Source organism: Pezoporus wallicus, unplaced genomic scaffold (genome assembly GCF_028554395.1).
Source record: "Pezoporus wallicus isolate ANWC-B61680 ecotype Strahan unplaced genomic scaffold, APGP_CSIRO_Pwel_v1 contig_6382, whole genome shotgun sequence".
Taxonomy (NCBI): Eukaryota; Metazoa; Chordata; class Aves; order Psittaciformes; family Psittacidae; genus Pezoporus; species Pezoporus wallicus.
The window spans coordinates 882,691-907,064 of NW_026638015.1; the positions used below are offsets into that span (position 1 = coordinate 882,691).

At 40.0% G+C, this 24,374-nt stretch overlaps 1 protein-coding gene across 4 annotated transcripts; it reads right to left on the minus strand.

The window, feature by feature from the left end:
• Positions 1 to 1,726: 1,726 nt before the first annotated feature.
• SPI1 (Spi-1 proto-oncogene) lies at positions 1,727 to 23,462 on the minus strand. 4 transcript variants are annotated; one of them, XM_057408883.1, is made up of 7 exons: positions 23,445 to 23,462; positions 22,560 to 22,659; positions 16,132 to 16,225; positions 13,832 to 13,873; positions 8,191 to 8,378; positions 3,242 to 3,398; positions 1,727 to 2,539 (listed from the first exon to the last, which is right to left on the minus strand). In XM_057408883.1, exons 2-7 carry the CDS (start codon positions 22,602 to 22,604, stop codon positions 2,223 to 2,225), a joined length of 843 nt encoding a protein of 280 aa, XP_057264866.1. In that variant the 5' UTR covers positions 22,605 to 22,659; positions 23,445 to 23,462; the 3' UTR covers positions 1,727 to 2,222. The 4 variants fall into 4 exon arrangements, with proteins under 4 accessions (XP_057264866.1, XP_057264864.1, XP_057264863.1 ...); XM_057408881.1 differs by lacking the exon at positions 23,445 to 23,462 and adding an exon at positions 22,806 to 22,888; XM_057408880.1 differs by lacking the exon at positions 23,445 to 23,462 and having other exon boundaries at positions 22,560 to 22,877.
• Positions 23,463 to 24,374: the final 912 nt, after the last annotated feature.

Sequence of the window (24,374 nt, forward strand, 5' to 3'; positions counted from 1 at the left end):
ACCTGATCTAGTAGAAGGTGTCCCTGCTCATTGCAGGGGGGTTGGACTAGATGACCTTTGAAAGTTCCTTCCAACGCAAATTATTCTATGATTCTATGATTCTCTGAAGGCAAATATCTCTTTCTAGTAACAAGTCAGTGGTGGAGAGTCATCTTCAGTACCAAGCAGAAGAGTCCTTAGTTTCTAGCTCAGCACTGAGGAAACCCTAATGATGTCAGTGTTGAGTGTTGTTCCAGGCTTCGGAGAGCTAACTTCAGTACCTTCAGTTTCCATCCTACAATTGCAGCATGGATGCAGATGTCGTTTATGTGAGCTAACTTTAGTGAGTATGACATTGTGTCCTATAGGAAGTAAGTTCTTACAGAAATAAAATGTCTTCTTAAATTGTTTTATAGCTTTGGCATAGCCTATCCTTAATTGAATAAAACATTTGACTTGGAAAGTATACATGGTCCTCAAAGAACACTAAAGAAAAGTTGGGTTGCAGGGTTTTTTATGAAACTGAAAGATGATTTTTATTTCTTATTCTTGTGTTGGATAGAGAAAGTTCTGACTCCTTCCCCCGCTTTTAACCTTCAGTTGATTTCTCGCATTGATTGGTGTATTTAAGGTGTTCATGAACTGAGAAGTACATTGTGATTTTTAATGTTTGGCTCCAACAGACACTGTGGCCCAGTGATGTCACCAGCCTTTTCACTTCCACAGTGATTGTTATGTACACAAAACTGACTGCATTTAGATGTCATTTCGAGAGCTCACGTCCGTAAGAAGCTCATCACTTTCAACTATTTCTGATTTCAGTGAGGAGCAAGCTCTGAAAAGCTTCAAGTTAGTTACATTACTGAGCTATGACTTCCAAATTGTTATATTTTGTGTGTTCTTCCTAACTTCAATATTGTTAAAGAAAACTCTTCCCTTCATTCTAGACCGATCTCATTGCACCTCCTCTGATTTTCAAGAATCATAGTGATATTTTCTGATTTCTGAGTGCTTGAACACAACTGAGATGTATTAAATGATGTTAAAAATTAAAATGCTAATTTTCTCAGTGTTGGTTGACTTTTCTGTGTTTAGGTATACTGGGAAACTTTACTGTGGTATCTCAGGAGTTGAATGTTCTTTTATTTTGCATATTGAGTGTAATGGAATTGTTATTGGTTACTATTAATTGTTTTACAGTAGGGATTAAAATCCACAGTCAAAAGCTTGACAATCTTTTGTGCTAGAATTCTGCAAAGACATGATTAAATACAACTTATTTCCCAGAAAGGCTCATAAGTAAACTCAAGATACCACCGTGGAGGTAAGCAAGCAAAAGGAAAAGAACAGGAGCAGGAAAATGAGTGAAACCACAGAAGAATATGGTTAATTGTTATGTTCTGAACCGGATAGAGCTATAAATGCCATTCTTGGTATAAGTGAAGAGATATTATTGAACTGGCAGGGCTCATTTGCACAGGAAAAAATAGTGATGATATATGTATTTTAAAATGGACTTCATCATTGCAGTCTCTTTCATAATAATGTATCTCACCTGTTACCTTTGTTAATTAGTTTGACTACATTGAAGGTGTTTCTAAGTAAATTAAGAAGTAGTGACAGACGGATAAAACCCTATAATCCAGTGTGCTTTTCATTCAGGTACCACACACAAACTGTATCTGCATAACTGAATGCACGTGACATCTGTTTGTGAAGCAACCATTTATTATGCAAACACCACAACTTCATTATATCAAATTTTATTAAATATGTACATGTTATTACTATTTAAAAGAACGAGTATCATTCCAAGATCTGCAAACTTCTCTCTAGCTGTGAGAGCTGAGGCAGAGCCTGTGTTAATGCTAGTTTGAAAGCTGTAAGCTAATGCAGTGTCACTGGAATGACACAGCACCACCTTTGAAGGCAAAACTTCATCAGCTGTATTCTTTAGTTACAATACAATCAAACAACAACAAAAAAATCCTGACAATAATATATTTGTACATGGTTTAAATTTCCCGACTCTGTCCAACTTGTAGGATGGAAGCAAAGAATTCTGTCATGTTTAGGATTCTCAGATGCCGAAGAAGGAAATTCGTACCAGAAACATCTGACGGTAAAGGCCATTTAAAGGCAGAGGAGGGGGCACAGGAAGCAAAGAAAAAGATGCGTCCATCTCCTCTGCTGGTATCCAGCCAGGAGGTCTTAATATGTTTCTTGCTTAGGGTCCCATGGCCTCAGTGAGGATAATGCTTCCTATCAGTGACCCCCCTTCCCATCACCTCTCCACTAAACTGGTAGGTCAGCTTCTTCTTGACCTTCTTCACCTCCCCTGTCTTGCCGTAGTTTCTCAAAGCCCGTGCCATCTTCTGGTAGGTCATTTTCTTGCGGTTGCCTTTCTGGATGCCCCAGCGATGTGCCAATGCTTCTTTGTGTTTGGAGGAGAACTGGAAAGTACCTTTTTCCTTGTCCACCCACCAGATGCTGTCCTTCATGTCTCCACTGCGAAGAAGGTCCAGAAGGAACTGATACAGACGTATCTTCTTCTTGCTGCCTGTGTAAGAGTCAAAGAAGAAAGGCAGTGGAGCACCAGGATTAGCATGTAGCTCCTGCTGAAACAGCAGAAGTATGTAATTCATATGACTGTTTTAGCTAGATAGCTAGCTTTAACTTTTAGTTAGCTAGTCATGTAACTGCTTCTGCTTGCAACGTTTATAACAATAGACAGTGTTTTAGGTGTGAGAGCATAATGTAGCTTGATGTACCGGGCAAAAGAAAGAAGAATTAGGAATTCAAAAGGCCAGGATAATTTGAAGTCACCTGAAAAGCATTCCTAACTTGAAACCATCTGAAGCTAATTTGGCCAGGTTATACAGAGCCTGACTTTCAGGAACTGAACAAACAGAGCTAAATGTTTTTAAAGATCAGTTCCTTGACCTTCTTCCCTTGGATTTCCCATCTGTTAATGGAAATTGCAGTATAAATGGCAAAAGCCATTATCCATTCCAGAAGCTTGAATAGGCACGGCAGAAGAAGGAAGTGAGAGTACGTGAATAAATGGGGTTTGAGATATAGACACAGTTATGGTCATAAAAGATTTTCAGGACTGGAGAGTGCAAGGAATCAGAGAACATGAAGTTTTGGCAGTGGGATAAAATACTATTACAGCAGTTCTGCAGCTTTATTTGCTATCATCACAGTAACATAACAGCTGCTCAGCACATAGCTTGATGCAAGTCCCTCTGTCTTCACTGACCTGTTTCTCCATGCATAATTCCAGGCCCAGGGTCCACACCATCAGTCTCCCCATCTGATACTTCCAGTGGAGGGCTCTGCCTCTCTATGTCCTCTTCATCAGAACTGGGCTGCAGTGGAGAGGAGTACTGTAGGCACATCCGAGGCAAATAGGACATCTTTGGGAGAAAAGAGTAGTAGAGGCAGGAGGTAGTGACAGAGTGGGGCATGGAAAAAGTTACAGAGAAAAGGGAGGAGAAAGTAAGAGATACATGAGATTGTTTAGGGTAATAGTGAGTGATGTAATTGTTAACATTTATAATAAATACTATGCAATAAGAAACTCTTCCACCTAACAGTCAACACTTCTACATGTACAAAGATGCATCTTTACATGAGGGAAAAAGGAATAAAGTTTTGAAAGTCAGAACTTTCCCCTATGTTATATATCCTATGTAAGTGATATTGCCCCTCTTCCTCCAAACCTCCCCAAAGCTGGCATTCTTCCTAATGAGTTTCTGATCCCTGTTGCCTATCCTCAGTAGCAAAAACTGCTTTTGAGAACAACTTTTTTCCTTACACAGACCTTCTGGAACTGCTCTTTTAAATTTGAAAGAGCTGAACAGTTCTGCCCTTGCATGGCTGCTTTGACTGGTTTTGTCTCTGTTGTCCTCTCCATTTCTCAGGCATAGTACCTTCCAACATCACTGAATCCCCACAGGACTGCATCTAGCTCTGGAGATGAGGTTACATGGGTCTGTCAGCTTCCTGTCCTGAATTTCCCCTGTGAGGAGGCGAATAGCCTTAGCACTAGGGTAAAGGATACATCACATTGGCTCACATTCTGTTTTCCGAAATGGCTATCTGAAAATACCCTGTTAATGGGGATTTCTCATCTGCAAAGCTAGCAAACAAGTTTTTGTGCTAAATTGTCTTGCCCTTTTATAGAGATCTTGTCAGGACAGTGTGGAATATACCTCTGCTTTGTAAATTCTCAGTTCTAGTCTGGTTTGTTAAGGATTGTGACCAGTTCGAATCATAGAATCATAGAATCAGCCAGGTTGGAAAAGACCTTAAAGGTCATCAAGTCCAACCATTCCCCAGCACAGGCAAGGCCACCACTAACCCATGTCACTAAGGGCCTCATCAACACTACAGGGACGACGATTCCACCACTGCCTTGGGCAGCCTGTTCCAATGCCTGAGCACCTTTTGGGGAGAATTTGTTCCTAATATGTGTCCTAAACCTCCCCTGGTGCAGCTTGAGGCCACTGCCTCTTGTCTTGGGAGAAGAGACTGACCCCCACCTCACTACAACCTCCTGTCAGGCAGTTGTAGAAAACAATAAGGTCCCCTCCGAGCCTTCTCTTCTTCAGACCAAACAACCCCAGTTCCCTCAGCCACTCCTCATAAAACTTATTCTCCAGACCCTTTACCAGCTCCATTGCCATGAACTATTGGAGCTTCTTATTTAAGAACGAGAAACAGATCAGTCTGAGGGACAGGGAGCAAGAACCCAATTCCTACATTAAAAGGAAACCAAACAACACCCTTGAAACCCAGCGGCATATAGAAGGTGGGTTTCATTATGTGGGCCAGATCGATAGCTCTGGAAGGTGAGCTCCTTTTGAACCACTCTTCCTTCCCTCAACCAAGAAAGGATGTCTTGAACCTGACTCTCTTCCCAGGGGACCTTATGCACTGAAGCGGGGAGCGGGTGTCTATGAGTCACACCACCCACCCCATGTCTGGCCTTGCAGAATGGTGCTCTTCAGATGAGTTTTGCACCAGCTGGAAATGTCCCAATAAGGAGTGTGGGCCACGGGCTGGTTTTGGGGTGCAGCGGCTGGCGGTTAATGAGTTGGCACATTGGCTGGAGGCGATCTGGCAGGAAGGCCAGGATTGGGTAAGAGTGTGTGCAAGCTTCCTGTCAGATCCCCAAGAGCGAAACTTCAGCCCTCACCGCAGAATCACCTTTAGCTTTTTACAGTTAAGAAAGCTGCAGCCCCAGGGGTAGGAAGGAAGGGAGAGACAGTGCCATGGGGCAAGGAGAATGAGAAGGTGGGATAATGTCTTACAGTGAGTTTGGTGCCCCTGCGGAGAAAATGGTTGTGGGCACCTAGAGCGCATCATGGGGTGGTGTTGGGAGTAAGGAAACCACTTGTCTGGGGCTGGAAGGAGACAGTGGCAGAGTGCTGTGCAGGAAGGAGGGGGAATGGTGTCTCACCAGCAAAGGGAGTTGCAGAGGCCAAGCTGGGGAGTTGTGTAAGCTTCCCCCACACTGTGCCTACTTTCTCTGCCTGTAGTTTTGCTTACACTTGCTTTGTGCCTAAAACTCAGCTCAGGTCAATACATAGTGTCATGCAGCTATGCTACGGAGGACCTGATAGTGAGTTTGAAAGAGCCAGGTTACTAATGCGGCTCTGGATGGAGAAAGCCTAAAGAACCTGCTAGCTATTTTCTGTATCCTGGTGTCGTCTCAGGGTCTGTGGTATCCATTTGTGATTTTCCTCTTTCTAAAGCTCTTTACAGTTTTCCACCTTTTCTTTCATTCTTCCTTCAGACTGATTATTCCTTTCTCAATTTATTATGTGGGAGATCACCTGCTGACAGGCTTACACAACTTTTTAAAGAAATCTTGTCCAAGAACAGCTTGAGCCTCAAATTTGATTTCACAAAATAATGTGAAATTATCAGCAGATAATTAGAGAAATATCGTTTCAAGTTCTTCCTTTATTCACTGTAACTCTGATATTGCATGACAAGATGGGTGCAGTTAGTAACTGGCAAATTCAGTGGAGGATTAAAGCTTGCTTCCTGCTTCTGCTTCTTTGAAAGTGCCTTGACTAATAGTATCTGTTGCCTAGGACTGTGGCTGAGACTAAGTCTGAACCTCAGAGCATGCCAAATACCACTTGCGTGAGCCACTGTAAGTTAAAGTAAAAAGCCAAAGATCCCCAACTGGTAAAGACAAGGAGGGTAGTGGTGAATTTTACCTATTATCTTCTGCAGTTTGGTACTGGTTGGGGCAGAGAAAGCATAATGCTCTTTATTGAAAGTGGCAACAATATAAATTGTCTGCCTTTTGTCCTGAAATGAAGGGTGATAACTGAGTAGAGTGAAGTGGGACAAGCAGAAGCATGCTCTAGGTTTCTGGTGGTACTTCCAAAGACATCTATAAAGGGCTCTTGTTTATTCTTCGCCTTTGGTTGGAGGTAACGGTTGGTCACTATGTGTTAGCAGTTGCAGTGAGCAACTGAAACAACTTGAAGCTTCCCACAGACTGCTGTTCCATGAAGCATTTTTTATATTTGTAACTTTCTGTTCCTAATTCTTTGTTTGTTTCTACATCTTCTGTTCTATTCCTGATTTTTTTCTGAGTAATAGGTGGCAAGTTTGATGGCTTGCAGTCAGTCAGTTTCCTGTTGACAGCGTTAACTTATTCACTCAATTTTTTTCTTTGTTTTTGATTAATAGATAATTTCAGTTTGCTTTGAACATAAAAAGCTCAAAATGACAAGTCCATGCATGCAGTTTCCCTCACAAAACTTCAGCAATGGCACCATTATATGCAGCACTGTAACCAGCAAACACTTTTCTCTCTGGCCTCAGTCCTGCTCTGTCTTGTATTCACCACACTGTATATAGCTGCCTGTCTTGGGGTACTCCTTAGCACAAGATCACCTAGCTTCCTTATCACTCCTCGTAATGACTTTGGGCATATTCTTGCAGGATCAAGTTAAAAAGTGATCTCCACACCCACTTCGCTTAGCATCTTTGCAGCATTCATGGAAACCCTCATAATTTCAGGTTTATATGAGGATTCATAGGCACTCTGGTGACTACCTTTACTGCAAAATGGAGTATCTTTTTTTACAGGGAAATGACTGGCTTCATGTAAAATCTCAGCAAGACAGTGTGGTTTGGCTTGTGACTTCTTTATTTTCAGGCAAAACAGAAGCAGATTGTCCTTAGCCTTTTTCACTGTGGTAAAATTACCAGTGACCTATCTGTATTAGCATTTCTTGTACAGGTCATATAAAATTGTAGGGGTTGCTTGGAAATACTTAAAACTTTCCTACTACTTTGAGGCTCAGAATCCTTCCTAGTAGCCATGGATACCCTTGCTATGATAATACACAGATTCTCAGGTCCAGGTCCTCTTCAGAATTTCAGAACAGTTGATTTTAATTCTAAATGAAATAAAATTTTGACATTTCAAAAACCTCCAGAGAAGGCAATGATCTTTTTAGGCACAGTTTGAGGAACTTGACTCCTTGTTATCCAGATAAAAGGAGTGCTTAAGCCACATTTGTCCTGAGAATGAAGAGTTTTATATCAAGTGCTTGTGTGGTAAGAACTTATGTAATTGATTTCAGCAATCATAGAATCATAGAACAGTTCGAGTTGGAAAGGACCTTAAGATCATCCAGTTCCAACCCCCCTGCCATGGGCAGGGACTCCTCCCACTAAACCATTTCACCCAAGCCCTGCCTAACCTGGCCTTGAACACTGCCAGGGATGGAGCATTCACAACTTCCTTGGGCAACCCATTCCAGTGCCTCACCACCCTTACAGTAAAGACCTTCTTCCTTATATCCAATCTAAATGTCCCCTGTTTAAGTTTTAACCCATTACCCCTTGTCCTATCACTACAGTCCCTAATGAAGAGTCCCTCCCCAGCATCCCTATAGGCCCCCTTCAGATACTGGAAAGCTGCTATAAGGTCTCCACACAGCTTTCTCTTCTCCAGGCTGAACAGCCCCAACTTCCTCAGCCTGTCTTCATATGGGAGGTGCTCCAGCCCCCTGATCATCCTCGTGGCCTCCTCTGGACTTGTTCCAACAGTTCCATGTCCTTTTTATGTTGAGGACAAAATCTATTTCACATAAGAGTATGCATTCCCTGATGGGTTATTTTCTTGACCCTTAATGACCATCCTAAATTCTGAGGAAGGGCTGATAACCATACCTGGTGGTTGAGTCCGATGTGTGTGGTTGGGATTGTAGAATCCAAGACATGCATTTGTTCGATTTCCATGTGCCTGTACAGCTGCTGCAGCTGGGGAGGCTGTACACTCTGCAGTTCTGTGAAGTGATTGTCTCCAAAGGTCTCAAACTCACTGTGCATGTGGTGTGGATGGTATTCCCAGTAATGATCTAAAGGAATAACAATAGATGGTCTACATTATAAGATTAAGAAGCATGGCATTTACCTGTCTGGTATCAGTTCCTTCCCCTGTTCCTGTGCTTTCCACCCTCTCCACACCATTCTTGCTGACTTGTCTGTCTCTAGTGACAATCTACATAGATCCCTTCTTTTCCTAATCTCATAAATGCTTGTGGCTGGCCATTTTAACAAGTAGAATACTTTTAGATGGAGAGGTGGATTTCAATGATAATTTAGGATAAAATGTGAAAGAAAGATATTAATGCTGACACCTTTCCCAAGAAGAAAGCATAGCAGACTTACATTTTCCTTCTTGAGGTCACAAATTCTACTGGTTTACATACTGCCATAGTCTCATTGTACTCTTTCTCATGGCATGAGAAATGAGGAGATGCAGCAAATGTACAGACTTCTCTGCAATTATCTTTAGTCCTTATTTTACTTGGCTAGAAAAAAGTAGGAATGCTACAGTAGAGCCACAGCACTTTGTGAGATCGTTCCTCTAAGCACGTGTTGAAATGTCACACGTTTTTCAGTACTAATACAAGAGAATAAACTGTTGCAGCACTCCGGTGTACACTGCTTACAGTGAGGCTAAATTCTGACACAGACTCTTTCTCTACCTTTTTTATCTCTTCAGTATGTAGGAAATGTCTGTGATAATTTTTTTCAAATACATAAAAAAATACTCAGATAATGACTTTCCTGTTTTCTGATTTATTTATGTTTAAATTTAAATTCCCTATCATCTTCAGGTTTCAATCTCTGGGTTTTTAAGTTCAATAATAAGCCTCCAACAGTTTTAGAATTTCGTATTTGCTGCTCAAAATTTAAAACCTGCTGGAGGGAATGTGAAGCATTGCAAATCCTGTTTCTCTCTTACAGCAGCTGCATGCATCATTACGTACATATTAGCGTGCACTCTGTTTTGTAAAATCAAAGTCAACCTCACGTCTTCTGCTCTGACTGTGCTAGAAATTAATCTTTCACAGTTTAATTTTTAATGCATCATGTTATGCATGGCCAAAATTTCTTTATGATATTCAGTGTAACAGTTCTAATTTACATTTTACTGTTCCAAGTTGTCTTTCCTTGTGTTACTAGAAATCATTTCTGTTATACCCTTCAAATATTTTCAGCTTGTTATCATTTTGTCTTACAATCTACTCCTAATTATCGCTTCACCCTGCTGCATGTACTTAGCTCTCAGTCTTTCAATATAAATCAGTCTATTCACCCCCCCAATCATACTTGTTCTCTTCTCCAAGCTCCCAGCTCTTGCCATCCTTCTGATAATGTGATGGACAGAACTGAACACATTATACCAAGTGTTCAGCCTGGAGAAGAGAAGCCTGCTGGACACCTCATAGCAGCCTTCCGGTATCTGAAGGGGGCCTATAGGGATGCTGGGGAGGGACTCTTCATTAGGGACTGTAGTGACAGGACAAGGGGTAACAGGTTCAAACTTAAATAGGGGAAATTTAGATTGGATATAAGGAAGAAGTTCTTTCCTATTAGGGTGGTGAGGCACTGGAATAGGTTTCCCAGGGAGGTTGTGAATGTTCTATCTCTGGCAGTGTTCAAGACCAGGTTGGACGAGGCCTTGGGTGACATGGTTTAGTGTGAGGTGTCCCTGCCCATGGCAGGGGGGTTGGAACTGGATGATCTCAAGGTCCTTTCCAACCCAAACTATTCTATGATTCTACGTGTAGTTGTACTGAGTTTGTAGAGGAACCAATTGTCCAATTCTGCAATATGGTGTTACTGTGTATGGCATTATCTGGATACTAATGCGCTGTGAGCATTTTTTCTTAAATACAAGCTTCATTCTTTCTCTCAGATTCAGTCTCCTCATCCTTCCCAACTTATGTTTCAAACAATTACCTCTAATTCCATTGAGGATTTGAAATCTGGCATAGTGACTTTGAATGTGGCTTCCTTTTGAGAGAACTCGGTGATATGCTTATACCAAACATAGTTGATATGTAATTGGTACCTAAGAATTTGTAAGCTCTTTTAGCTGGCTTTAGGGCTCAGGCCTGTAGAAGCTTATTTGGAGGCTCTATCAGACCATTTTCCTCAGTGCTTACTTTTTTGTCCTTCCTGCTTTTCTGATTCATGGATAAGTCATGTTACTGCATGTGAAAGGGATGGAAAGGTACTTATAAAAGCACATAGGGAGCTGCTGCATTACTTTGTCTTTGCTTTGTTCTATAGTGCTTTTTGTGGCTAGGTATGGATTTTATAGCCCAAAATTATAATTACAATGCACTTCTTCATGTCGTACTGCTAGACAAAAATTTTTTTTTCTCTGGTAAAACAGTAGGGTTTATGGGTGCAAAGTACCCCAGTACTTTTACATTCAGATCTGCCCCAACCCAGGAAATGGCAGAGTGTGTATGTTTGAATCCAAAGGTCATCTAAAGCTGTGTCCTGTAGGAGGCCTTGGGCACTTTCAGTCTGAAACTGTTTTGTTTAAGTGGAAGACTGAGCCACACTAACTTGTTTTTTTCTGAGCTAAATTACTGCAGATTTCTTCAAGTAGAGCCAACCACTGAGGCCCCGTATACTATGGACAACCCTGTATAATAAATTCTTGAGAACACATTGCAGGAGTAATCTATCTCTCATTCTGGCTCTGCTCCTTCCTCCAAAGACCCCTTGCCTTTCATAATCTGGTACAGTCAGAGAGATCAATGCACAACTGTGAGTATGACAAAGCCCAGGCAGAAGTCTCTGAGGCTGTCAATGGCAGGTCTTCAGCTGTGGAATGTCTTACTGGCAGTAACTATGTGATCAAGAAAGAACCCACTGCCCTTCCCACACGCATAGCCATGAGTATCTGTGTGTGCTCTGAGTGTCTACTTCTGATTCTTCTGAAGTATCTTTTTATTAGTACTCATGGATGGGGTTTTGAGCAACCTGCTCTAGTGGAAGGTGTCCCTGCCCATGGCAGGGGGTTGGAACTGGATGATCTTTAAGGTCTCTTCCAACCTAAATCATTCTATGATTCTATGTTTTTATACTCCAATTTTTGAAGCCTATGGCAAGGTTCCTGCTGCCTGCAGAAGTGTTCTTTTAAACTCTTTCTTGGTAAATAAAACACTATATATGCATATTCATGTTAATCACTGTGCTATTTAGCTTAGTCATTACCAAATTCCCTTTTCATGGAACTAGGTGCAGCTGTTAAAATACTACAATAGCATAGTACTAATAGCACAGCATTTAGGGACTTAACAGCAATCACATAATACTAATGCATTACAAAATAAATCTAATTGGCAATTACTTCAACACAAACTTATGCTCAAATATTCAAGCTGTGACAGAAGTTAAAGCCCTTATTTCTTTCTAAATTGCCTGTAATTTTACAGTGATGCTTAGGAAAAACAATATTGGTTTAGTTACATCAAAAGAGAAAATTCTGTCTCCACAAGCCCCTCTGTAGTTAACCAGCCTGGCTATATTATTGCTCATGAAAACATAAAACCCCTCTAAATGTCTGTGACTGCAGTTATTAGAGTTAGCAGCAGCTACTTATTCTATGTTCTTTGTTATGTCAGCAGCACAATAGCCATTCTGTTCTCTCAAAAATGTTAAGGTGAAAGGAATTAAAAAGAAAGGAGAGAAAAATTCTAGAAATGGAAAGTGTCTATTCTTTGGGTAAAGGCAAATTTCATTAAAAGCCAAGATATAGCTACACAATGGAGTCATTATGAGAAATTTCATATGAAGTGAAAGAGGATGTGAAATAAATTCTCTCTTATAGAGACATGGAGATGGTGTTTGTTTTGGTCTTGTATGTAGTGAAAGGTTAGAGGAAGGACAATCATGAACTCTGAGCTCCCTCCCATAGCAGGGAGGATGTTAGCCTGTTGGGAAGCAACAGTGGACCTATAGGCATTGTGTTAGTATTTACCACAGAGATAGATTTTCATTCTACAAGTGAGAAAACATGACTGAACTTTCTCAGTCATCTTTTGACCGATATGAATTGCTTTGCTCCTGTTTTAATAGATGAATAATGTTAGAACCAGCAATTAGAATGTGAAACAGGCTTAAGAAAGGTATTTACAATGAAAGTGGAGTAATAAGCTAGCTCTGCACCACACAGCACAAAACTATGCAGAAATTCATGAGCCAGCTCTTGAACCGGAAACGTGACAGCTCTGTCAGCACAGCACTCTGCCCGGACCAAGGAGACAACTTGTTGACATGGTTGTACTTGTGAGGTCTGAGCTAATATCTCTGAGTGGTTCTGCTCTGGCTGTACAGATTTTCCAACGCATTAGAACTAGGAGAGGGTTTCTTACACAGTGCCCTGTTGCACAGCTTTGATGTTCTCACTGTGTTTCACTCATCTGAGAAAACCTGGGAAACTGAGGGACGCTGGAAATTTAATGTCTAGATTCCCTACAGATTATTTTCTGTTTAGTGAAATGCTGTGCTCCTAGGCAGTGCAGCAGTCTTGTTTGTAATGACAGTAGGCTTTCCTTACTTCTCACTTCACAAACGTCATGATTTTAACAATGCCAAAATATTCAAATTCTGAGTCAGCAAAGCATGAGAATTGGCTTCGAAGTGAGGGGATTTTTAAGTGAAGTTTGGAGTTCTTTCTATTTTCCATATAGCATTTGAGACTAAGGTTCACATGTTTGGACTTTCCTCCACTTCTATGTGGGCTAAAATCCTGAAAATGTCAAAGCTGGGATTCTTAAATGATCATATTACCATGGTGGGATGAAAATAAAATCCCAGATCATGAAATCTGTTCCAGGAGGCCAGCAACAAAGTGAACAAGCATCAGCATTCAGCTTCACAAAAAGTGATTTTTACTAAACCCATGAAGTTTAGTAATAACTTAGAGACAAAGCTGCAGTGGAATTTTGTAATTACTAAGATTGCGTTAGTGTTACAAAACAGGTTGTATTACATTTACAGACTTACTAGCATACAGGCTTAGGGTGGGGTGATGGACTAACACCTGATCACTTGTAGTTTCTGTCCTCCTTGGCTGTGTTTCTATGTTTATTACAGTATTTACAAAATGGTTAAACTACAGCATACAAAATAAATGCAACTAATGCATGTTATGATGAACATGTGGATATGTTTATGGTGTGGTTTTGCTTGTTAAATTCACTGTTCACTTATTTGCAATGATCTACAAATTAAATTAATGACACGCTATAGTGTGTACTTCACTGCCTACTCAGGTAAACATGGAGTTAGATTTGCCTTCAGCATTGTGTTCTAGAAAAGCGGCAGTAATGCATGTAGCGCACATCTTCAGATCTTGCCATCTTCCTGTCACAAAATTAACTTGCTAGCAGTGAGAGAGAGGTAGTCTGACACTTAAGCAAGACCTTCTATTCTGTTAGCAGTCCCTTGTCAGCAAAGTCAGAAGTATTATTCCATTTGTAGTATGTATTTACTTTACCTGGTAGCTTTTCTTTGAAGTCCATACTGGTATTGAGTAGACCTGCAAAATTATGTTTAATTTATTGCCAGTGATCACACTGTACCCCAAACTGAACTTCTCTCTCACAATTCTGTCCTAGTAACTTATTCTTTTATCCTCTCTGAACATATTCTCAGCCCTTTCACTTCACTGGTCCCACTGCTGCACCTTATTTATTCTTTTTCCCCACCATTTTTCAGTCATTGTGCTTTTACCCACATTGTTCTGAACATTTAGTACATACTTCTCAAAGTAGTTTATGATGTCCCTTTCCTGCTCTTCTTCATGGCTCTCCTCAAGACCCACTACTTCTGCCACATTAACAAAATGAAAGCCAAAGTTGAGTTTGTCAATGTTAATAGGAAAGAAGCAAGACATGCTAATTTGTGTTTTTCATTCTCATTTGTATTCTTTGGTTGTTCATTGGTCTTTTGGACTGTGAGCAATTCAGGAATGCAGAGGCTGTATTAGACATTCAGACACAACCAACTACATTACATGTGCTTTCATAAACAAAGATTTGATTGAAATGTGCAGGCTGGGATTAAGTTGCCTCTTTCATAACCACTTGCTGTAGGAGCTAAACCATTGAACAACAAGGTTTTGGGTCTTTAGGACAAGTGCAACACAAGTTTAGGCAGAGTCAAATTTCTGTTCAAAGTGGGTGTTCAAGTACTACTTAGGACATAACCCAAAGAGGCAATTGCAAGTTTTTGTTGTGTTCATTATGATGAATAAAAATGATCAGATCATTCACATAATGATTTTAACATTAACATAATGATCATTAACATAATGGTTAACAAAATGATCTGAGCAGTTTAGCTTAGGAACAGCCTTCCAACAGAAGAAATGGGTACTAAACCAGGTGCGACAATAAGATTATGAAAGATAAAGTGATGTTGTTGCTTGATGTAACCTAGGTTTAGTGACAGAAAAGTTATTTTCCAGTGCTTTTTCCTACATCTTTTACAGTCATTGTTTAATTGTCACAATTGCCTTTTGAGATAATAAACATTATCCTCATTTTATGGGTGTGTAAACAGGTACACGTTATCATGTAAAAACCCTGAATTTCCACGTGGAATTTGCTGGGTTTGATTAATGTGACTTGACAGATGCCATGAGATAACTTGTAACAACTGAATTAATTCTTTGTCTCCAGGTTTTTCTTAAAGGCAATGTAGAGAACAAATTTAGGTAGGAATCTTTTTCAGCTAAATGCTCAGAACAATCATATTCTGTAACTTGCTCTCCCTCAAGGTAACTTTTGTTTCCACAGATAAAGCAGTGCTATGCTGTGGAGCTGTTAGATCTCTTAAATTAAGCAGTGATGGGTCTAGTTGCTCGATCAGTGGGAGTCTTTTAGGGAAACTCCAGGATCTGAAGGGACTGTCACAAATGATACAGTAGAACGGTGCTTTTCCGTCCTGAGTCAATATTGACTCTGATATTTCGAGGGCGGTGTTGTTGGACTATTTATTGTATTGCACAGGAGACAAAATTCACCAAGCAAGATTCTCCTGTCTGCAATGATTTAGAGTCCAGTGCACAGATAACATGAAAATATAAAGACAAGAAAGCTTTGAAATCACTTACATAAATTGAAGCAATAAATAATCATACAGTATTTTTATATTAAGCCAGGTTTACTTCTACAAGGAAATTTTACGTAGATTTAGAGAGAGGAAGTACTTGGGTGCACTGGAGGAAGAGTGAAAGTTAAAGCTAGGTGTGACAGCATGCAAAAGAGATCAAAAGAAAGACAGAAATACATGGAGTTGAAAAAGGAGTTGAAAAAGGCCAAATACCAAAGAAATATAATTAAAATAAAGGCACAAATAGAGTGTTCTAGGGCCTATGTCAAACAGCAATTGGAGATGGGAACACAAGAAAAGAAATACAGTATAACAAACCCAGGCCATGAGAGGGCTCTGAATCATGCAGAGTACTTTTGATCTGCAGGGGTAAGCAAAGCCACAGTGAAGATAATGCAGGATAGAGATCATGAGATTCCACCTTCCTGGCAATGTCCTAGAAGCAACCTGCATCGTTCAGTGCTTTCTAAAATTCTCTTTCAGAGAAACCATGTTGCAGTTCTGGATTGGAAGAGTGCAGTTCAGCAGAATAAAATACTGTTGGTTTATGAACTGAAATTCTGAGCCTATACATTACACATCAGAGCGACGTGTTTGCTCTTCTCCTGCATGTCCTAAAGTGTCTTTCCTGTTGTATCCCATGAGACTTTATGCTCCAAGGAGATATTTTTTTTAACTTACCACCGTGACTGTCTCCATCACTGTTGAGATATTGGTAATAGTCATGGGGCTGTCTGTAGAGGTCTGACTCATAGGGTACCATATCTTCAGAGGGCTGCAAAGAGAAGAAGAATTTTTAGAGTTGTAAGATGATACCAACCCCTTCAAAATTATTCATAGTTAGTGAAGGGGAGATGCCAACATATTTAATATTGCCTAGGGAAAGAAGGGGGAGGCTTCAAGTTCTTTTTGAATCAGCAGGAATAAAATGTGTGACACCAAACAGTAGTTTGCAAAAAATAAATGAATAATCCATCTCCTTAGACCCAATCTGTGTGGCACAATTTGTCCCGTGATATTAAACAAGTTCTTGATATCCCACCCTCCAGCCTTCTCTAGGTACTGCTTATAGAGCTGTCTTGGACATCAACCACAAGCCAGGATGCCATCACACCAACACAGCAAGGAAACCTTCTCTTTGGTAGTGACAGGTATTTGTTATTCCTCCTGTGCACAAAAGAGAAAGTAGAAACTTGTCTTGCCTGAGGATGATTTTCTGAGTGTTTTTAGGAGGTCTCATTAAATGGTGGCAGTTTGTAGGAGAGTAAAGATGTTGACAGGGGGCATAAAACCATTTTATTTCTCTTTTTTTTTTCCCCCAAGATGAACTGTAAATGTTTGCTGGTTCAAATCAGCTGCACAGGGCTGTTAGGTATGCACAGACAAGACTTAAGGAGTGGGGCAGATATTGAGTCATGACCTATTGAATGCTTAGCTGTAGAATTAAAGTCCTTCCTATCTTAAAACAGGTGACATAGGGTAACTTTCCTGCTTGTCTTCCTTCCCACTCCTAGTACTCCAGTGTTAATGCTCTTTAGCATCTTATGTTGTTTCAATAATGGTGGTCTGTTTATTATTAGTTGTGCACAATTCTCCTGCTTCATTTGATGTTTGTTTTTTTCTTTTTTGAGAAAGAAGCTTTAGAGCAGGGAAATGTCCTTCACAGGACTTTGCTAAGCTTTTGTCCAGTTAAGTTCAAGCTGAACAAATTCTTATGGTTTCAACAGTAATGTAGAACTCAAAAGCCCTCTGCTTTGTGTTCTGAAAGGAAATTATTTCTTGTAGGTACTAATAGAAGCATTTTTATTCCATATTGACTTCAGCATAACTGACTTCAAAAGAAAAGGACAAATATTTAAAACAATACAGTAACTTAAATGATGGGCATATTTTTAATGTTCACCTGTTTATATGTTCATATGTTCATATATCTATCTGTATGTCCCCTCCATAAATCTATCTCATTATTGGTACACCAGCATTTTGCAAGCTTAGGCTATGGTGACAGCATGCCAGAAATGCAAGTGAGCTTCTCTTTTTCTTCCTCCTCTAGACTACTGGGGAACCCGACTCCTAAGGCAGCAGCTGCCATTAAAATCCAGATGGAGGTGGTAGATAAGCAGCTGGCAGGAGGAAAAGATTTTTCTTCTGGTGAATAGTACATCAGAGTTACCACTGCTCATTAACTCTGCTGTTAAATTCTAGTTAACTCCTTCAGTTCATTCTGGTGGAATTTGGGGATTTAAATATTGTCCTTTTCTAGGGCTGTGATTTCTAGGATGACATGGATGAAATCGCATCAAGAAAAAGAGAGACTCATTCTGAGGGGATTAAGGTGTTCATGGGCATCAGATCAGTGGAATATTGAAACCCTCAGGAGCAAATCCATTGCCTGGCTGTCCCCAGTATAATTGGTGGTGGTGGTAATTGTTTTGGAAAACTCCTGAGGAGACAATAATGGACAATAAAGACAATATAAGGGCAAGACTAAGTAAAAGGAGTAATCATCATTTAATTATAGGGATACCAGTGAAGGGACTCATCTTACTTCTGGTCTCCAGAGGACATAAGTGCAGTCTTCTTTTTCAAATCCATAAGATTCCAATAGACTTGCCCTTCATCTACACAAAGATTTAATGGGAAGTATAACTTATTCCCCAAAGGTCAAAGGAGACAGTACAGCATGGATTCTCTCTGATGCTTCCGGTGTTTCTCTACAAATTTTCTTTGTGTTCTTTCTAACCATGACTGGTTTTATATGCATTCACTCATCCCCATTCCTTAGACCAGTGGTGGAATCCAATCTCTGACAAGAAAAAGTATTTCAACTGTGGTTTGCTTTCTTCAGGATAAAGTTCTGACAGGAATGTCTACTCTTTATTATCTTTTCAAATTCATTCACCCCACTCTTCTATTTTCTTTCCATAAATATGTGCTTTCTGATAAATCACGTCAACCTAAAGAATGTATGCAGTTTTTAACCTTCATAACAGAATTGTTAAGTTTTGATAGCCCAAAGGAAAGCATTCATATTCTGAGAAAGGAGAGACCTCAATGTCCAAATGGAAAATGCACATCATACTATTTGGGAGAAATGGAGATTAAAAAAGTTATATAGAAATCATTTCTTTTTAACTAAAATACTAGAATCTGAAATTATTAAAATTTTATATCTAAATGCATCAAAACTTGTGTCTCTGATAAATATTCTGCCAAAAGTAAGCAAATTTCCAAAGAAATTAGTGTCCTGTCAATCTAAGCTTAATTTGCTATGTATAAAATTTCCACTGCTACAACAAAAACTCTGTACAGAAGTATAGCTTGGCAGGAAGGCCAAGCATCAGTCCAAAAGCAGATAAACAATACATATTTGAGGCATGGGAAAGAACATTTGACTTTTCCTAGTTGTGTTCTCCCTTTGTTGTCTCTTCTTCTCTAAGATACTCCAAACCCCTCAATTTCAGTCCAATATACTGTAACAGGCAATGGTTTCTCACAATTTTGGAGCTGAGAATGAAGTATTTCTAACATTCAAAAGGTAGTTTTACAAGTTCAAAGGTGTATTCAATAAGCAGAGCTAGAGGAAGGTGTGTTAAAAAGTGGTTCCCTTAATATTTACAGACCTGGCTGACTGTGGAGTGATTGCAGACACTCAACATCTAAAAACCAGTCTGCTTCTACATAGATCATTGTATTTTTCTAATACCCAGTTTTAAAAGTCTGGGACTTCAAATCGCATTGCTATACATTGTGGGAATTTTCTTCCTTGAATTTGTTTTCTGCTCAGTGACCCATGTGATAGAATATGTACGTGTATATCTTTGCTAACTCATGCAATCTGACTAATCCATCCCCACAAAGGGCTTGAATTGGCACCACTTTACCATCTTGCTGTTGGAGCTTCAGGGGTACAGTAACAAATGTGGGAAGATGTATATTAAACGGTTGAAAGTTTAAGTATCATGAACTTAATCAGATGGTGGCCAAAGGAGATGGTACAGAATGTACCATCTCTGATTTTCTCTATCCTAGGGGAAAAGGGGATATTTTCCTCTGTTCATTAGAGAAACTATTGCCAAGAACCTGTTTTTAATCTCTCTGTTTTTTATTAAAAGCTTTTTCTCTAGTTTGAGAGAATAGGTTTCACCATGTGCTGCTTCTGCCTCTTGTACCAATCTTTGCCCACTTGCCCCATCCTCTGGAACCTCCCCACCCACACACCCATTTCATCATCTTACTAGTAGCACTTCCATGACACTGAACTGTTTTGTTTCCCCTGACAAACAACACAGAATGGCTTATGTTACAACTTAATATTTCACTGATATCAATGGCCATTTGTTCTGTCAACTGTTTTCATCTAAGACAGTGAGAGAAAGCTTTGGTATTCATAGCTGCGGTCTGAAGTTGATATCTCCTTTTGTACATGCCATGAGGTACAGCACATTATCTAAAACCATATTCCAACCTCAAGCAAAAGGTCAACAAACAATGCTTTATCTGTCGCAGACTTTGGTAAATGAAGATTTACCACCATCTTCCTTCTTTGCATTGAAAATCAAGGGAAAAGCCACAAAACCACTTGGAGAAGGTTTGGCTGACATTGGTTAAAAGAGATACAGGGGACTTAACTGAATAGCAATTTGAAAATTCTTGTTATTCACCAAGACTTTGTCAGATGATTCCAGGTGATTGTAAATTCACTAAAAGCTGATCTTTTTTTGTTATCCTAACGTAACTATTCACTGGCATGTGATTCAGAATTACTCCACACAGTTTCCAGTGATGTGCTGCTGAGACAAGTTTGAAGGCCCAGATTAACCATATTTCCTTGGAAAAAAATTACAGTATAACTATTTCAGAAAAGATGAGTAAAGGTATTAGCATAATCACCCACTGGGGCTGCTTCACTGGACCATGCTGCCAATGCAGTTATGTGGAACAGAGCTTTCCGTAAGGCATTTTTGTTCTCATATGAATATACTTCTGTTTGAAGCTGTGATTTCTACAGGTGGCTACTTAGGGATTCACATATAACTGGGGCCCTTTTTAGGCAAAGTTGTTTGACTTCATAATTTTTGGCTCTGTAGCACGATTAGATTCTGTCATGTGCTGAAAAACATGGGCCCAGTTTGCAAACCTTTTCCATATGAAAGTCCTGATCTTCAGAGAAAGATGCAATACTCTTAGACCATTTAAACCAGCAGTGTTTTCCAAATGGAGGATAAGAGTTTCCTCACACAGTCAAGAGAAAGGCAGTTACTGAACCACCCTCAACTGAAAGAGGAGGGGCAGAGGAGGGAAGTATTGCTTCACAGAACCCCCTGTCTAGAAACGGGCTTATGGCTCCCCTCTAAAAAAGTCCCAGGAGGCACAGACATTTAGAACAAAGCTGTGTGGGGCTCTAACTTGCAGTGCTCAAAGTGCACTTAAAACAGTTTTGAAAATACGAAACACAAATGATTAATCATGGGACACTTTAATCACAAAAATAAAGAACAAATTGCCCTGTCAAGTGCTCCTGGAGGACACAATTGTATTTTCATTGCCTGTTGTATCATTCATCTGAACAGAATCCCAGCCAGAGTATTAACTGCAACACAAATTATGGGCCAGGCTGTGTTAAATTTTCACTCCATTTATCCCATGTGTGTACCGGAATTCAATACTGAAAAAAAGAGAGTCCAGAAAACTTGGCTATGAATGAATGAGTGGACAGAAAATTAACAATTATTTACTCTTTTTAAACAGAGATGCTGGCTTCTGGGGTAGTTGAGGACAAGGTTTGGGTTTCTTTTGAAATTTATTTTAAGTCCAACACGTAACATACTGAGAAATCGCTGTGTACTTTTTTCATTTTCTCAGTTTCTTTTCAGCTTTCTGTCCTGAGGCGTTTACAGCAGAGTCATTGGGCAATTCGGTGAATTAAAGCGAAAAAAAAAGAGGAAAGATTTTTAGGGTCTTCTCCCCCTTTGGATGGATGTGAGCTTTCAGGGACACTGATGGTGAACTGCTCGAATAAAGGGTCTCCCGAAAAGAAGACATATTTTCAGCAAGCATGGATACCAAACATGAAAGGAACTCAAGGGGCTATCTCTCTGGGTGGAAGATAAGGAAACACGTCCTTAGCCCTAGCAAGGACATGTCTTTTTGTCCTTAGCAAGACAAAAAGAAGACTTGATACAAGTCTTGTTAAAAGGACTCTTGGATCTTCATTGTCCTTTTCTGTTTTCTGAACACAGACAGCAATTACTGTAGGTAGTCTACCTACCACATAAAAAGCCAAGTAAAACACCTTATCTGACATCTCTTCAGCTTCTACAAACTTCATACAATCTAATTAGGGCCTCTTTTACCCAGTCTGTTTAGAGATTTCCCATTCAGGTTTGATTCTGAAGAACAGGTTAGTGACATTATGTGCTTCATAAACTACTTCCAAACTCACCATACAATAAACTACAGCAGTGTAACAATGTTTTAGAGTTAAAGAAAGGATAAGCACAGCCTCATAACACACAGAAAAGTTTGTATCTTAGAGAGCACATTGAAAGACCCACTTAAACCCTGCGGATTTTTAACTCTCATTCAACTATTGGTTTTTCATAGCAAGTGATGGTTTTTCATAGTAAGTTACAGACTTAGATGCCACCACTACAAAGAGCAGAGAGTCCTAAAATCTGCAATATGTAAAATCAGCATTCAGCAACTCTTCTCTCACAGACTGGTAGATAGTCAAACACACAAGCTATGTCAGAGACTCCAGATTATTAAGAATTACAATCTGAAGAAAGACTCGGCCTTATGTCACAAAGTTGGCACTAAAGGAAAAGCTGTACTGACTTGCTATGTGCATACTGTACAACAATACCATGCATTTAATCTGTGAAAACAAATGGAGATCAAAAATCAGATACAAGTTTTGGGAGGAAATGTTAATTTCCCATTCATTGCAGTGCTGTCACTGGCTGTATATATTGACCTAAACCCAACTTCCTGGCATTACAAATACAGACCAAACCAGAGATATTCTCAAATAATAAACCTGGTTTACTTTGCCTTTCACTACTGATCCCAATGATCAATATTAGGAATAAACCTCATATACTCACAGGGGGAATGAGGGGAAATCCTTCCATTTTGCAAGCTTGCAACATTCAGCCAACTTCGGAGTGAATTTTTCTTAATTCAGTTTTCAAACATCCAGAAAAACTGACTTGAAGCAATCACATGAAACAAACAAAAACGAAAAAGGAAAAAAAGAAAAAATAAAGCGAGATCCTTGGACTCTGTGAAGTCCTTTTGCTGTGATGGATCTCGGGATAGGAGAAGGACCCTAACAAGTTCTTATTCTTTGCCCTAATAGTTTCTGAGGTGAACTTCCTGAGCTGTGTGTGAAGTTCCTGATTTTATTAAATGTCTGTAGAAGGGAGATAGCCCGTGGGTCTATCAGGGGCTGTGACATCACAGCCTTGAGCCAGTTTGCATAAATCTCATTGCAGAGTTGCGGCGCTGGAAGAGGAAGTCTGCCCTAAGCCATGGGCAGGTGCTTACTGTATAATCAGCAACCCAGAGCCTGGGCCTGCTACCAATAAACAAGCACATGGGTGCAGCGCTCTGGGGAAGACTCTGTGTTTCCCACTGTAGATGAACCAGAACAATGGGGCTGCTCTCTGTTTTAATAGAGGTACCATAAAGAGACAGTCCTGACAGCTTCTGTGAGGACAGGGCAGTGGCATAGACTTGCTTTGATAATAGTCCTGTGTTGGAATTGGGTGGCAATACTTAGCAGAAAGTTAAAAGTGTATAGTTTCAAACATACAGTCCTAGGTTTCCAAAAAAAATCCTGATACTAAGCCCGTGAGACTTTCCTCATAAACTTTGCAATAGAGCAAAATTATTTAGTGAAAGAAACTTAGTCCTTTGTTTTTTGTGATCTCTTTTCTTTTCTAGCTCGTGCAAGGAGAAAATGAGTGGGGAAACAGAGAATGTATTACATGTCCCATGCAATGACTTGACATCTTTCAGATCCTGACTGCCTTTAACAGTAGAGAGCAAGATTTGTAGAGTTGTATCTAAACAGTGAGGTGCTGAAATTTCTCGTAGAGATTTTGTGTTAGCTCTTCTCACGTGGAGTTCTCCCCAGACTTTATCCCACTGTTTTCCTTGCATTTGGCTGCATTGAACAAATGCCTTTTATACTGAGGTTCTGGCAGGGGTAATTGATCTGTGGGGGAGAATGTAGAGGATGGGGTGTTGCTACAAAGGGAGAACATTCTCATTCTGCAAAATGCCTTCTTGCTTCACAGTTAGATACTAATGCCTTGGAAAAAGCGAAGTTGCTTTGTCTGGGCTGTTCCCCTCCAATCTATGCCTATGTGCCACAGGTTCTGCTTTTGAAAGTAGCCTGTTCACCACTCACCTGGGTGTATGGGTGAGGGGGAATTTCAGCCACTAGAGACTTCCTTGTACACTGGTAAAACCAGAGGCTGCTCACAAGCTCCTCTCATTCCTCACCCTAAAGGAACTCAGCAAGCAAACCATATTGGCAATGGGGTAAGATCAAGAACATGATGGGAGATTAACTCACCAGCATCAGTTGATACATAAGCATTTCATTCTTATTTTATTCATACCATGAAATCTTGACTTTAACCTAGAAATAAGCAAGCTGCTAAACAGTCCACTTCTGGTGGTTGAGATGGCTCTCAAGTCTCCTCTCGGATACCAGCCTGGTAGTGATCAGAACCACCCTGGGGGAAAGGAGAGAAGCAAGGTACAGTCCTGATGATAAAATTCAGTGCAAACAGAGGACAAGGGAGTGAACAATAGCATACACAAATCTCAAAGTGGGTATTAGATAGGTGATAAAAGTAATTGTGGAAATTGTGTCTCTATTAAAAAGGCTATTCAGAACAAAGAAGATA